The sequence below is a fragment of the Phacochoerus africanus genome, chromosome 1, assembly GCF_016906955.1.
Source record: "Phacochoerus africanus isolate WHEZ1 chromosome 1, ROS_Pafr_v1, whole genome shotgun sequence".
Taxonomy (NCBI): Eukaryota; Metazoa; Chordata; class Mammalia; order Artiodactyla; family Suidae; genus Phacochoerus; species Phacochoerus africanus.
The window spans coordinates 101,411,991-101,427,761 of NC_062544.1; the positions used below are offsets into that span (position 1 = coordinate 101,411,991).

At 40.2% G+C, this 15,771-nt stretch overlaps 1 protein-coding gene across 14 annotated transcripts in view; it reads left to right on the plus strand.

Annotated features, from left to right (window-relative positions):
- Positions 1–15,771, plus strand: part of ARPP21 (cAMP regulated phosphoprotein 21) — a 154,251-nt gene that overhangs the window by 77,903 nt on the left and 60,577 nt on the right. For 9 of the 14 annotated variants that reach the window (XM_047769886.1, XM_047769819.1, XM_047769871.1 and 6 more), the window contains 2 exons: positions 3,231–3,463; positions 11,462–11,695. In XM_047769886.1, coding sequence (XP_047625842.1) covers positions 3,231–3,463; positions 11,462–11,695 — 467 coding nt within the window. The remainder of the gene's footprint in view (positions 1–3,230; positions 3,464–11,461; positions 11,696–15,771) is intronic. The other 5 variants (XM_047769864.1, XM_047769896.1, XM_047769876.1 and 2 more) reach the window with 1 other exon arrangement.

A 15,771-nucleotide genomic window follows, 5' to 3' on the forward strand; every position in this document is an offset into this window, starting at 1 on the left:
AGAAACAAAAAAATCAGGATCTATTTTTTAAAATTATTTTATTCTTATAGGGTGAACTACATATTTCACACCTCCTTCTTGTAGCAGACAACTTATTTTCACACTTGAAGATTAAAAAAATAACCTTGCATTTTTCCTCTTTAAAAGCCCAGAGGAAGACTAGAATTTACCAATATGCATGCACTCACATACCATGACTTGGTTTGTTTAGACCATTATAAATAAAATGTGGGCTCTTGACCTTTAGAGGCCAATTAGTTTCATATAGCCCCAAATCTGGTCCCTAGCCAGAGCTACCTTCTGCTGAGATCAACCATCCCAGATATGGATGCTATAACCCACCAAAATCAATAAGCACAGAAACTCAGGAATATGACTTAGCACAAAGCCATCCATACACTGATCAAAGCAATTCAAAGTGTATATCATACATGACTAAACTTGGTTTAAAAAAAAAAATGTTCAGACCTGAAGGAAGATACAAGTTATCAGTTATGTTAATCAGCACAGAAACAGTGTATATACTTTATGACTACTCTGTGGTCAAATTCTAGTTCCATACCAGATTGCCAATTCCCCTTGATGATCAGGTATCTCATTATCATTGTCTTCCTGGTTTCTAGTAGACAGGGACCAGGACTGGGTTTAAGAGGGATGGCAAGGCACTTGTGGCTTTGTTTTTCTATGATACCAATGATTCCACACCCAAATAGATACGAAACTCTCTTCTGGACCTGACCTTGCCGGTGTTAATGTAAATGATTGACAGAGCACTAAAAGATATGATTACACTGCCAGTATCTAGAGATCATAAATTAGATCCATCATTTTGAATCACACTAATGCTAACTCTCTAAAGCAACAGCTTAACATTTCATTTTTTAATATGCACTAATCTTGACTTGGTTTGATTACTCGAGCCGGTGGAGTCAAGGTGAAAGTTGTTAAGGAGACCTTAGGCTGCCTTATTGGATAGCGGATATGGCATAAGTGTAGAGGAACTACGCAGTGTTATAGAAACAGCTCTGCCAGGATGAAGGGTGCCAACCACAGCATATTAACATACAGCTAGGGATAATGGTGGATACCCACTTGCATAAATAGTCTCAACCACACTGACATTTACAGGAAGTCTAAATTTCCCCCCCACCCACAGGGAGTTGATAGGGAGAGGATAATTGAAGCAGAATTAGGGATGATCACCCCCATATGGAGAGTTTCCTTCTGATGCATCCTATATGCTAAGGCTAAGGACTATACCAAGTCTTTTCTTATAATAAATATTGTACATTGACTGCAAGTGAGATTATTGTCACATCCCTGGTGCATTCACAGTTGCTAAATAATATTTTAGTCAGGCTTTGTCAAGGGTGGGTCAAATTAATTAGAATTGTATGAGAAAAGAAGGAAGTTGAGGAGTTCCCTGGTGGCTCAGCAGGTTAAGGATCCAGCATTGTTACTGGGTGGCTTGGGTAACTGCTGTGGCATGGGTTCGATCCCTGGCCTGGGAACTTCAGCGTGCTGTGGGTGCAGCCAAAAAAGAAAAAAAGAAAAAAATGAATGAAGTTAAATTTGTAAATTGAAAGGTTGAAAGGGAAACAATCAGGAATAGAGCATCACACCCTTAAAAGGCCTGGTTTTTCTCCGCCCGGACTTCTTTTCATAGGCATTTAGACCTAAAACCACCTGGCCATTGATGAGTGTCTAATTCTTATTCACAAAGTAGTCTTTTTTTCCAACAGTCCTTTTTTCTAAAACCAGCCATCCCCAAGGTCCTGAACACAGAGAATGTTTGTAAGAAAACATTGAGGGAGAATAGCCACCACTGAGTGCTTTTTTGTTTTGTGGGTTTTCTGCTGGATTTCCTCCCCTCACTTTCCGAAGTCTTTATCACAGTTGAGCTATTTCATTTTTATTATCTCTTGGACCCATTTACCTTCTTAAATTTTTATGACCTAAAAGAAAAAGTTTGGGAAGTAAAATTGAAGCAAAACCTAAAACTTTTGGTATTCCATCTGTACACTTTGGTTGGTAAGTGTTTTAATCAGATATGCATACCTCCAACATCTCAATAGTTTTAGGATAATATTTGTTAATAAAGCTCCTTTTCACATCTGTGAGGTTTGGATCAATATTTATGTCACATTGCACAGTGATGTGAAATTAGGGATTATATCTATTGCCCATGATTTTTGTCCCCTTTACTGATTATAATCCATGAGAATCTTAGAAGATTTTGATGATCCATTATTTCCAACTGCAGAAAAGGCCTTGAAAATATTAACTAAGTTACTCTCCAAGCAATTGGAAACCAATGAAAATGCAAATTTCATCAACTCTATAAAATACATACAGTTTTGCACACTGCTTAGCAATACTCTACAGTCTTCAAAAATTCACTTTTTTTCGGCTATTGGATCTCTTTGCAATGAGTGTAGTCTCTTTCTATTTGAATTTTGAATAAATGTGTCATTTCACCCATGGACCTATTTTGTTATTTCCATTGATCTCCTTGACAAGTTTCATGTCAGTGTAGTGTTTACCCTGTTGTTATCACAGGTTTTTCTGTGTGAAAGGGATCAAAGGGTTCTTTCCTCTGCCCATGAAGGTTAACCTCATTGGGCAAAATTCTCACCATAGATTAACAGAGGAATTTCTGTGATTTCTGTGCTATCTGCCAAAGCACTAATGAATTCAGGTATATCATCTCATAAAATTAGGAACTACATTAGTTAATGGCTTCATAGGAACTGTGTGTATTTTCCCATGGTCCAGTTACTTACTGCTAAAGGGAAAGACAAAACTCTTCTTTGATGTAGCTGCCTTTAGGATCATTCAACATCCAATGTCGTAACTCCTTTCCAACATTGATTCATTGTTGATTTGGGTTGGGAGAATGTATTCCCCTCACCCCTCTCCACGAGAGAAGGGAACAACTATATTTTATATTAAATTCTTCTTATTGTTACTCCTTCACTGGCAGAGGGGTCATGTGACATTTCTGGGTTTGGTTTTTCTGTGTGTAACATGAGTGTTACATGTGGTATGTTACCTGTCAGTACATCAATGACGTGTCTGTGGTGTTGTTTGTGAAGTGACAGGTCTAAGGGGAAGGGATGACAAGAAGGGTCTGGTGTAGATGACTCTTACAAGAAAGGTCCTGCTCTCTGTGCATCCTGCTCATGGAATCTAACACTGTCCTGTATATCTTTCTGATGGCCATGGTCCAGGGGCAATAGAGACAGCTCGGGGAGAACATCCGGAAGTCGGCAGAGCAGCTCCGACAATGAACTGAAGTGGTCTGACCACCAAAGGGCCTGGAGCAGCACAGATTCCGACAGCTCCAACCGCAATCTCAAGCCTGCCATGACCAAGACGGCGAGTTTTGGGGGCATCACGGTGCTGACCAGGGGTGACAGTACATCCAGCACCAGGAGTGCCGGGAAGCTGTCCAAAGCAGGTAGTTAGTACTGAGTGGGTTTATGTCCTATAATGGCTTCTGGATTCTGTCCCCACTCTCTCTGACTTCCATGGACTAAACAGGATGATCTGAGTGCTATTAGTTCCTGAGATAGCTAGAAAATCAGAAGGCATTAAATATCAATACTGCCTCTTGCTAGCTGTGTGCCTGCGTCCAATTATGAATCTTTCCCATCTTCAGTTTCCTTATCTATAAAGTGTAGATAATAATAGAATGTTACTCTAATTCCTCTTGGTTGACTAGTTTAAGTTTCAGTTTGATCATTTATATTAATTGTCAAGGCACTTGCAGAAGACAACTATTTAACAAAGGTTAGCTCTTTTTAATCTAATACTATGATTTATTCCTTAAAACCACATTGTCAGGTAATTATAATATTAATAGTTTCAGATCTTGCTTTGATATACTCAGTATAATCCAGAGCAAGTTATGTAACCTATTTGTTTCCTCCTCTGATAAATAGAACTAATAATAGTACCTGTTTGAAAGGTTACTGGGAAGACTAAGAATTAATATGCACAAAGCAATTCCAATTATGCCTGGGAAGTTAAAAGCCTTCGGTCAGCCCTAGTTCTTGCTCATTTTTGTTATTTCTATTTAATGTTTTCATCTCTGCTTTGCAAATAAGGAAAGGAAGCCTCAGAAAGGTTTTGAATTTCCAAGTGGCTAGGCCCATGCATTTTTTTTCCCCCTGTTTTTTTCCCCAAGTTAATAGTGGTCTTTTGAGTTAGGTGGTTCAAGTTTTTAATGGTCTTCAGGAGGTGCATGATGATAAGAAACCTAGGAGAACAATTAACTTGAAACAACTTTATGTTGATGGAAGCATCAATACCATGGGATTCCTGTGTCTGCAAAATACCCCTCTTGGTCTGCCATTCCTAGCACTTCTGTCCCCCAAGATTTCTCATCATTATTTTCCAGTGATTTTCAAATAGTCACAATTAAAACACTTGAGGAAATTCCAGGAACTCCACAACCTTAGGTTTGTGATGTTAGTATATAATTGTTTTTGTTTGGTTTGGGTTTTGCCCCAGAAGTTCAGGAGCCCTGACTCTCAGCCAGTGTAGAGGTTGAGATTTGTGGTCCAGAGATGTGCCTGGGCATCGCAATAGCTTGCTGGTGCATTCATAGCCTGGATGTGCAGTGAGTGGGAAGGAAGGCCCGGAGGGGAATGGTGAATGGGCAGCACCAACCAGGGGTTAAACAGGCTGTCCACCTCTGAATTCTTTCTCAAGCAAGCTTCTCACTAGTGCTAGAGAAGACTCTTAGTGAAATCTCGGCTCATTATGCTAATGGTTCAACATAATTATGTTGTTGACAAGTGCTTCCTAAGAAATTACCTTGTGTTTTCCTACATAGGCAGAAAATTAATAGCATTTAGTTACAGCCACTAATATACATATAGATAGATAGATTCTTGGAAAGAAAGATTTAGCTTGGGCTCATGATACTTTCTGTCATTTTTATTCACCAGTTGGTGAATTCTTGATTTCTTCCTCTAATTAATTGCACTTATATCCCACTATTGCAGCAACTGAAGTCAAGAAAATCCACTGTGGTATACTTGAGCTCTTGCAAACTAAGAAAGGTTAAATAGTTTTAAATCTCCTTCAAATGCAGAAAGCAAGTACCTTAAATGGTGCACTTAAAAATTCCAGCACACCCAAAGAGCTCTTAAGATTTTTAAATTAATCATCCTTCTCCATGCACCAACCACCAATCATTTCCAAAGAAAAGCTCTTTGGAAACATTTAAAACACTTCAAGAATGCTAAAATGCCATGTTCTTTGAAGAACGATTAGAAATTGTAAGTGCTTCAAACATTTTTTTTTTTCTTTTCATCTAAGTGTCTCCATTTGAAAGCTTGTCAAGGTACAGGAATGGCAAGAAAAAAAATTAAAGGAGATCAAGATAGGATGTCAAAACAAACTTACAATTTCCCAAGATGGTTTTATGAAGCAAAGCTGTCAGTTTTGCTGTCATGGAGCTTCAGAACCACATAAGTTTCCAATTTTTTACTTTATTGTTCACAGTGGAATGGCAAACTTTATTTGACCTTTTAGAAACTAAGTCTGGAGTTGTGACATTTCACTGACTCTTCTTCTAATTACATAGGTTCTAACTTCAAATAGATAATGATGAGACTCTTTCCAGGTGGCAAACATGTTTTCCTACATTTTGGAAAAAGCATGTTATTGAAGTTGAAATGTACAGGGCACATCCTTTTGTGATCTGGGCTGTCCTCCTCTTATTGTACCCTCTGCACCAAGCACAGCGGTGGTCACCTACCAGGGGTCCAGTGCAGGCCTGTGACAGGTGATGTCATCACATCAGCATTGAGAAGAGGACTTGAATGGTGCTTGTGCTGCACCTTCAGCTGTTTCTTGTTGCTGAACATGTAGTTGAGAAGTAAGAGTGTGACATCTGTTTCTTTCCACACTGGCAAACCATGTTGTTTTACTATCATCCTTCCCTCTTGATGTCCAGAGCAAAGTTTCTCAACTTCAGCTGCATTAGAATCATAGGAAGAATTTCTTCAAGCACAGATTGCTTGTCTGCAGACCAAGCTTGAGAAACAGCTCCTCTGGTGAAGTCATATAACCTTCTGCTTTGTTTTCACAAATTTACATGGCCTGGCATCTTGTTTTCTTGATACAAGGACATTCTTATTGTTGTCACCTTCCTAATCTATAACCTGGAGTGTTTCTGGAGTCAGTGCAAGACACCTCATCTTTCTACAACTTCCTCTTCTTCTTCTTCTTCTTTTTTTTTTCTTCTTTTTTTGCTTTTTTTGGGGGAGGGGGGGTTGAGCCACACCTGTGGCATATGGAGGTTCCCAGGCTACAGGTCAAATCAGAGCTATAGCTGTCGCTCTACACCACAGCCACAGCAACACAGGATCTGAGCCACAGCTATGCCCTACACCATAGCTCATGGCAATGCCAGGTCCTTAATCCACTGAGCAAGGCCGGGGATTGAACCCGCATCTTCGTGGATACTAATCAGGTTTGTTACCGCTGAGCCACAATGGGAACTCCTCACTTCCTCTTCCTTTTCATCACTACACTAATGCATTCTGGGTATTCCTGCCATTCTTGTAATTTCAGAAGCTTTAGATTATTCTGCCAAACTCTGACCCTTGGCTCTGGAAACATTTCCCTGAATTTTGGGAAAAAATTCTTAAGGTTCAGTGTCCCTGTAAAAGTTGCATCTGATGTGGTCAATGGGTAAAGAAGATTTTACCTGTAATTAACACAGCAGAGGTAAAGACCATTGCAATAGTGAAACTGCACAGCTCAGACTGGGCCTTGAACCTGGACTGGGACTCAAACCCAGCCAAAACTCAGATCGGGAATTGAACTCACAAGCTGGGACTTGAGCCCAGCAAAAACCTAGAATGGGGCTTAAACCCGCAGTCTTTTTCATTGAAACTGCACACCTGGTCTCAGGACTTAATGAAGCTCAGGTTCTTTAAATCTCAGCACAGAAGGAATTCCACAAGAGGTGAAGTGCTGGTAAGAAGTGTATATATTTAGAGCGAGACACACTACACAGGTAGAGTGTGAGCCATCTCGGAAGGCGAGAACAGCCCTGAAATAGGAGCCGGTGAGTTTTGTGGGCTGGGTAATTTCATAGGCTAACAAGTGGGAGGATTATCCCAACTATTTCCCCAGAAAGGGTGGGAATTCCAGGGGATTTTCACTTTTTGGCTTTTTACGGTCAGCCTCTGAACTGTCTTAGTGCCTGTGGGTGCGTCACTTACTTAATGTATTACAACACATACATACAATGATGTTCAAAGTCCACTGGAGGTCAAATCTTCCACTATCTTGTGCCTAATCAGTTCTAACCAGCTTTTGTTTTGTCCTCAAGGGCTTTATCTTTCTTTTAAAAGTTGCGCCCTGCCCCCTCCCTCCTGTTTCAATGGGGGAGAGAAACTAAAATCAACCTCGCTGAAAGAAAGGCAGGAAAATCTGTCAGTTATCTAAACAAAAGTGCTGGAGACCTTACAGAGGGGATTGGTCAATTTGATTAAACCACCTGTGTTTGCTAAAGTCCAAGCCCTACCCTCCCACAGAGACTGGCAGAGAAAGGTACTACTTTTTCTTTTTCGTCTTTTCTTTTTTTTTTGGCCATGCCTGAGGCATGCAGAAGTTCCCAAGTCAGGGATCCAACTCATGCCACAGCAGTGACCCAAGCCACTGCAGTGACAACTCTGAATCCTTAACTTGCTGAGTCACAAAAGAACTCCACACCATTTTTTTTTTTTTTGATGATTATAGTTCAAAGGAATGGCTCCCAAGGCCTTCCAGAGTTGCAAAAGTGGTAAGAGAGTGGGAGAAGATTTGCACCTTAAAGGGGCAGAAATGCTGTAAGAAAAGGGAGGTAAAGGGCCCAGAATCAGGAAGAAACCCATCTAGAGTACAGTCAAGCTGAGGGGAACTTGAAGACCATCTCATCCTCACCTCTACTCATCCTTTAGTCTGGTGGCTTACAATCTTTGAAGTCTAAAAAAGTCACTTCTGAAGAGACTACAACTAGTTGTAGCAGAACTAGAACCAAAACTGGAGATGCTCCTCCCTGGGGGTGAATGCTCCTTCCATCCCCCTGGGGAATCAGCCCCTGTCCTTTTCCTTCTGCCCGTCCCCTTCCTGGATCTCCATTTTGCTTTGCCTTACCATCTCTTTTCCAGTCTTTCTCTGTTTTTTTCCTTTTCCTTTTTCCTGTCTCCCTCCTGAGGGTTCACCTGAGGCTGTCTCCCAGCCACCCTGATGTCTTCTTTATACATCGCCCCCCAGCTGCCCCCCAGCTCAGGATCCCGCTTCAATTTCTGAGCATCCTGTTGTGAGTAGCTTTGAACTTTTTTGCAGTATCTCCTAGATCTTGGCATAGGCCTGGTTGGGGGACCCTGGTCCCACTTGGTTCTTGCTGGAATGATTTTAGGGGAAACAGATGACCTGCAGACTTTGAGCCTGGTCTGTGGAGTTGTATTGCCTGGATTTGAACTCAGACTCCACCACATGCCAACTGCACTTGGGCAATTTACTAAATGTCTTCCAGGATCAGCTCTCAGCCAGCAAAATAAGTCCCCGTGAATAGTAGATTCAATAATTCATATAGATGACAAGCATAATGCTTTTCACATAGACATACTGTTTAAAATATTTGCCACGGCTATCAAGTTCCTGAAAAAAAAGGAAACCAAAAACACTTTAACTCCCAAAGTAGTTAAGTTATTCATTAATTTTTTAAAAAATCTGTAAACACTTCTAATGCTGTGCCTTTTATCACTACTGTGGGCATCCATTTTTGATCAAGAGTTTCAGTAATGCTGGCTATGTAAAGAATATTGCTTTACCTGATTCTAGGTGATTGATGTTTAGAAGGTGGTCAGAGATGGTTATCCACCAGCCAGAAAGGCAGGTTACTAAAGCAGGCCAAACCATCCCTTCAAGGAGATCTGGCTGTCTCCATCTTTGCAAGTGTGGAGAGTTTAAGCCAAATGTACCTTTACTTCTTCCCTTCTTTTAACCTGTAGAATCAAGTCATTTACATCATCTTTGCCTTGTCTCCTTCTTGTTCTTATTGAGGCCACTGCTTTTCCTCAGCCAATGGAAGGAAGTGATATTGCCAATCAATGATGAATGACCATCTTCCAAAAGCCAAAATGAGGACATCTTTTGGAATTTATTGAGGAGTATCAATCTCCTTTACCAATACACACACCCAGGCTGGTGCTAAATGCCTTACGGGCCCCAACTCTTTATTGTGTCTAACTCCTCGGCCTGAACATGGGTATATCCTTCAATGTCAGGGGTCAGGAAGTGTTATATTATTACTGTTATCGCTGTTGTTGTTGCTTCTGCTTAGTGTCAAACTTAGACTCTAGCATCAAATCATGTGCACAAATCCAGACACTGCAGTTTTCACAGTTTTCCGTCAGGGTCAGACGTGTCAGCCATGTGGTCTCCAAGCTACTCTTAGCATTTCCAAATTTCCTTTTAGGTCTTGTATTTTTATCCTCATGCATTATTTAGAACCCCATCAGCATGAGTTTAATGGAGCATCCTGAATTAACCTGAAACTTTATCATTGCTATTAATCAAGTCATGGAAAAAGCAGAGACGATCCCCACCTGAGCACACTAGTGGCAGTACATGCACACGTGTGCTTTCAGGGGGCAGTGTTGGATCATGGTTAAATGTAGATCAGTGTGTCTAGGTCACATCCAACTCTGCCACTGTCTATATGAGTTGGCTTGAATTACCTACCTTCTCAATGCTTCAATTTCCCTATCTGTGTAGGCAGTCATAATATTTCTAATTACAGTGTTTATCCACATGCTCACACATACTGAGTGTTCAGTAAATATCAGTCCTTCTTCTCAAAAATCACCACACTCTCCAGTGGCCCCTCTTCTCTGCAGTCATAGGCTGCATTCCTTTCATTTCAAAAGATCTCTAGTTTTAGGTGTTCCCATCATGGTGCAGCAGAGACGAATCCAACTAGGAGCCATGAAGCCATGGGTTTGATCCCTGGCCTCACTCAGTATGTTAAGGTTCCAAAGTCACGGAGAGCTGTGGTGTAGGTTACAGACACAGCTTGGATCTGATGTGGCTATGGTGTAGGCTGGCATCTATAGCTCTGATTGGACCCCTAGTCTGGGAACCTCCATATGTTACAGGTGCAGCCCTAAATACAAAATAATAATAATAATAATAATAATTTTTTAAAAAAAGATCTCTAGTTTCACTTAAAGGCATGTTTCAGAATCTTCAAAACAATCTTGGAGTTCCCTGGTGGCATAGCGATTAAGGATTCAGCATTGTCACTGCTGTGGCTCAGATTCAATCCCTAGCCTCCTGGGAACTTCTACACTTCCACATGACACTGGTGCAGCCAAAAAAAAAAAAGAAAAAAAGGCGATCTTAACTATTCCTTATATATGTTAGCCTTTAATGACACCAAATAATACATTTTAATGATAGAAATCAATCATGTAGGCTAATGACTTTTAAAATTTCTTATACTCCAATTCTGGCAATCTAAGATATTATTCAATCCATACGTTAGTTTGACCTCACAGGTACAGGTGCCTGGTGCCTTTTCTCTCTCATGCTCTGGTTAATATTCAGGGCCCAGAACAGCCATGGGCAAAGGTGCTGGAGCTCCTTGGCTCTGGTTGCAGTGAAGTTGGCTGGTACCTAATGGACATGCAATATAGCAGGTGCTTTTGTTGTCCACATTGGGAGGAAAGGAAGATGATAAGCTAGACTGCACCTTGGGGGCTTCTACACACTGACCCACTTACCTACATATTTGAGAAATCCATGGTCCACACATCTCCCTGTGATTCTACTCATCTGTGTCATCGGAAGGATGTGCAGTCACCATCCTGAAGGCCAAGACGTTTTTGGTTCACCTGTTGGTCATGTTAACTAGACTTCTGTGAATATGTGAAATACCATGCAGATCTTAAGCACTTTCAATAGGAAAGAACCTGTGCTTCTTACATTTGAGGGAAAAGATTATTTCTGACCACAACCTTCAAGATTCAGCTTTATGGATATTGGAGAACCAGTACTTTAGAATCATCTGCATGGTCATAGGGCTCCTCCTCATTTTATTGTTTTGTTAACTCCAGCTCAGTGAGACATTTCCAAAGCCTTAATTCCTCAGGGAGACAGGAGTTTTCACACATCGAGTTCTGAGCTTTACAGTACCACTTCCCAGTTCTTCATCCCGGTGGCATATGAGAAACCAGAAAGAGTGTTCATTCTTAACCTCTCTTTTCCTAGGAATTTGACACATCTGAAAAATATGCAGCAAATATTTCAATAAGATGTGGAAGGGATGTTAGTTAATCTCATTCCGTGGGGCTCGCCTTGCATTCTTTAATTGTGGATTATTTACAGTAAGCAGTGGTTTATCTCCTTTTCTCCATGTGGATTGATCTGTTGATCTTTGTCTCCCTGGTAGGTTCCGAGTCCTCCAGCAGTGCAGGCTCCTCAGGATCGCTGTCTCGCCCCCACCCACCTCTCCAGACCACACCCCTGGTCTCAGGTGTGGCCGCTGGTTCTCCAGGCTGTGTGAGCTACTCAGAGAATGGGATGGGGGGCCAGGTCGCTCCCAGCAGCACCAGCTACATCCTCCTTCCACTCGAAGCTGCAACAGGCATCCCACCCGGAAGCATCCTTCTTAATCCACATACAGGTGAGTTTATTACCTCTGCTGAGACATGAGATCAGAGGTTTGTTCTTGTGTTGGAGCTTATAAATTTGCTAGCAAGTGTTCTGAAAATTCCTTAGCCAGAGAATGTGGGGCATGGACTATTGTATATGGTCTTGATTTAGGAAGAGCAGATCTATGGAGAGCTAGAATCTATATTTCTATATCAATATCAATATTGGTATGTAAATCTAAATACAAATACTTCCCAGAAATATCCACTTTTTTCTCTATCCTCTCTTCCCTGACCGTTGTGTCTTTCATGTAATTCCCAGGAACTAAGATCAGAAACTATAGAGTGATGAACTGGGATATAATAATAGAAAAGTTATGTTTCTCAGATTAAATCCATGGTGAGCTTGCTGTTATGTCAGAAGTGTTTTTGCATCTGATATTTCTGGAACTTGACATACCAATTGGAGCACATAGCAGGTTCTTAACTATAGAAATTGTCTTCCCACCTTAGAATTCCACTCCACTCCCACTGGTAATTGAGGAAGAGCAGTGGCAGAGATTACAGAGAGCAAATTCTTATGTCTTGTAGGGATTTTAGAATTAAGCTGATTTGGGTGGCGTTTGGAATGTTGATAACTTCATGATTATGGTTTCTTCCATGATAAATGACCATTGTTTTTTTAACTTTTTTTTTTTTACTGAAGTGTAATTGTCCAATGTTGGTTAGTTATAGGTATATAATATAGCCATTCACAATTTTTAAGGTTGTACTCCATTTATAGTCATTATAAAATATTGGTTATATTCCCTGTGTTAATACAGTATATCCTTGCAGTTTATTTTATACATAATAGTTGTTACGTCTTCTCTAGTATCTTATTTTTTTTTCATTTATCTAGTGGTCAGTTAACTTTCACACTGATTTCAAAGGACCTAGAGCATGGGGCAAATAGAGTAATGGACACTGCTTCATGGGGGAAACTTCTCAACCAGAGGCAATTTTTTCCACACCTCCAAGGCCATTTGAGAGTATCTGCAGATATTTTGATGACCTAGGGAGGAGGGGATGCTACTGGCATCTAAGAGATGCTATTAAACAGCTTGCAATGCACAGAACAGCTGTTGACACCAGATTATTGAGCCCAATTGAGCCCATTGTGGCTAGGAAATCCTGGGTTAGAAGGGGTTTTTTTGTTTTGGGTTTTTTTTTTTTTTTTTTGGTTTTTAAGGCCACACCCATTGCATGCTAGGGGGTCTAATCAGAGCTACAGCTGCTGGCCTATGCCACAGCCACAGCAACGCAGGATCCAAGCTGCATCTGTGACCTACACCACACTGCAACGCAGAATCCTTAACCCATTGAGCAAGGCCAGGGATCAAACCCTCAACCTCATGGTTCCTAGTAGGATTCATTTCCACTGTGCCACGACGGGAACTCCCCAAAAGTTTTTATATTGACTAGTCACTTCTCTAAAAACCTTTGCAATTGATTGAAAAAAAAATGGAATTTTCTCTAAATACATCTGAGGTTTGGTTTAGATTATTCCACAGTATTTCTTTGATGATCTAAACTTAAAAATGCAAAACTGAATGAGAATCTCATAAAAGTGATCTGGCTCAATCTTACCACATATCCAGCACTACTAGTAATTAGGAAATTCAGAGAAGCATGAGAATGATAGTAAAGTAGTTACTTGAATAATTGCCACACTTTCATGCAAACATATGGCACATTCTCAAGGCATGGTGTTTGATTGAGACATTTTGAAAATGCCGTAAGCTTGGGGGAAAGAAAGCATAGTCATTTTATTGAAAACCATTTGAAAGCTTTCAGATTAGATACTTCTAAAGAGAATATTAGATTACATTTATTTTATTTGGATCATCGTAAGTACTATAAAGGAAATTAAAAGAAAACCAGAATCACTCTGGGCATGAATCAAAGTATGATTTGACTCGACTGGCTTGAATTCTTTCACTTTTCATTGAGGTGGAGAGTTTGTGGACGAGAGTTTTGAGTGGTATGTTTTAAGCAAAATTGCAGAGTATTTCAAAAAAGCTCAACAGAGTATTTTTTAGGGTACAGTGCAGGAATATGACCTGTAATGATAGTGTACATATTCATGTGTATATTATCTTCTATAATCTCATTTACAGAAAAGTAAAGAAAGTGCTTCCTGGAGCCAGGTCCCAATTTTTGTTCATTGGAATGAGTAATTTAGAACTGTTGTCAAAATATCTCCTGTTCAAAAGGATCCTAAAGAAAAGGATCTAATCATTGTTGAACAGCATTCTGTACACACATCTCTGGTCTGATAAACACTAGACATGAAAATATCCCTAGACCAAGAGGAAAATGTATTACAATATTCTATACCATGCTTGAGCTGCAGGATGTCAGGTGACTCATGATGTTTATCCTTTTCCAGAATGTGTTTATTTTTATAAATTAAAAATATGTGCATATATGGCTGTTTATATACATATATCATGTATCGTATATAGGTGTGTACCTGTGGTGAGTGTGTGTATGTGTCTCTCTCTCTATCCAGTTATCTAATCTCATATATACCTCTACTATTGAAACTGGAAATTTGCCTCCTTTGGGCTAGAACTCATCTTTCTCTGGCTTTGCTGTGCACTCCTAGAATCAACACCTCTCACCACTTCCTAAAAACCCTTTTGCCAATACATGGTAGGAAAGCGTTGGTATTGGAAACTCAGAACATATGGCTATTTATTTCTTGTGGAAGTTGTCCTTGGATTCATTTCCTTGTTACCAGCACATGCACTCATCCCTAGAGTGGGTCACGGAGTAACCTTAGGCACTGTACCAGGCACAGGCCCTCAATGATTACATGTTATTGAGATAATATCTACTACTCCATGTATATGTTAATGTGGTTAATAGAGCAGTTTTTCATCCAATGTCACGTATTTGAGAATGTGACTGATACAAAATGACGATTGATAAAATGTCTGTCTTAAACAAGCAATGATTTGAAATACTAAGGTGCCTGCCAGTCATTTGTCTTCTAAATGAAACAAAAATGAAACTGCCTTTGTCAGCACAGCAGATACTGCCTCTTACTAAGTACCAACTATTTGGCAACTCAAACCAACCCACATACTTTTATCCTTCTGGTTCCCCAGGTACAACAGTTTTTTCTTTAGTCTCATTTTAGACACAGCTCCTATTTGGTCCATTTCTGACTCAAAACCTATGTCCTCTGTTGGCTGTTCTGTTCTTTGCTTTGCGGGCATCTTGATGAGGGAGTCAGAGTTCTTAAAGGTAACCCAGGACCCCACATGTTCATCCTTCCCAGGCAAGCCTGGGTTTGACTCTTGAGTTTGATCATTCTTCAGCTGTCTTGGGCTCAGCTTCCTTTTGGAAATTTTTAGCTAAAAGCTCATTTTTGGCTGTTGTCATTCAACTCAGTGATACCCCAAAATGGCAGCAGGCATTGGCATCCCTTTTGGGTCTTATTCATGCCCATGTATGTTGTTTGCTTTACCTTCATATGACACCAGTTCAGGAGCATGAGGTTCAAGAACACATCATCTACAGGGATCTGACTTTGAGAATCCTTTTAGGTCTGATCTCTTTCAAATGCGCCTGATGGGCTTCCATCACACTATACTTTTTTGTTTTTCACAAGACTTCTAGAATCGATTTATCCAAACTGCTTCCACCTTTGGCTTAAATGCACTATGAGGTTTTTGTGTACTGTCTATAAACATATCTTTCCAAGTCATGAATTAATCTGTGCTTATCCATAATCCTCAGCTCCCTTATCATTTTATTGCTCACCTTCTAAGAATTAGGAAAGGAAAATATTTTTCTCATCTCCTCCCTTTTTTAAAAAAATAAATACCCTTCTGGGTACATGGTAGCAGTGCATTGGTGTTGGAAACAAAAAGCATATAACTTCTTTGCTTCTGTGAACTGCCCTTGGGTTCATCTCCTGGTTACCAGCATATTTATAAACTCCTTGTCAGGAGGGGTTATACTGAGTTTTCTGTTTGTGTTTTTTTGTGCCTAGAATGGATAACAGTCCTAGTTGTCATGCAGGGGCTTAGTCATTATATATTAGTAACATAATATC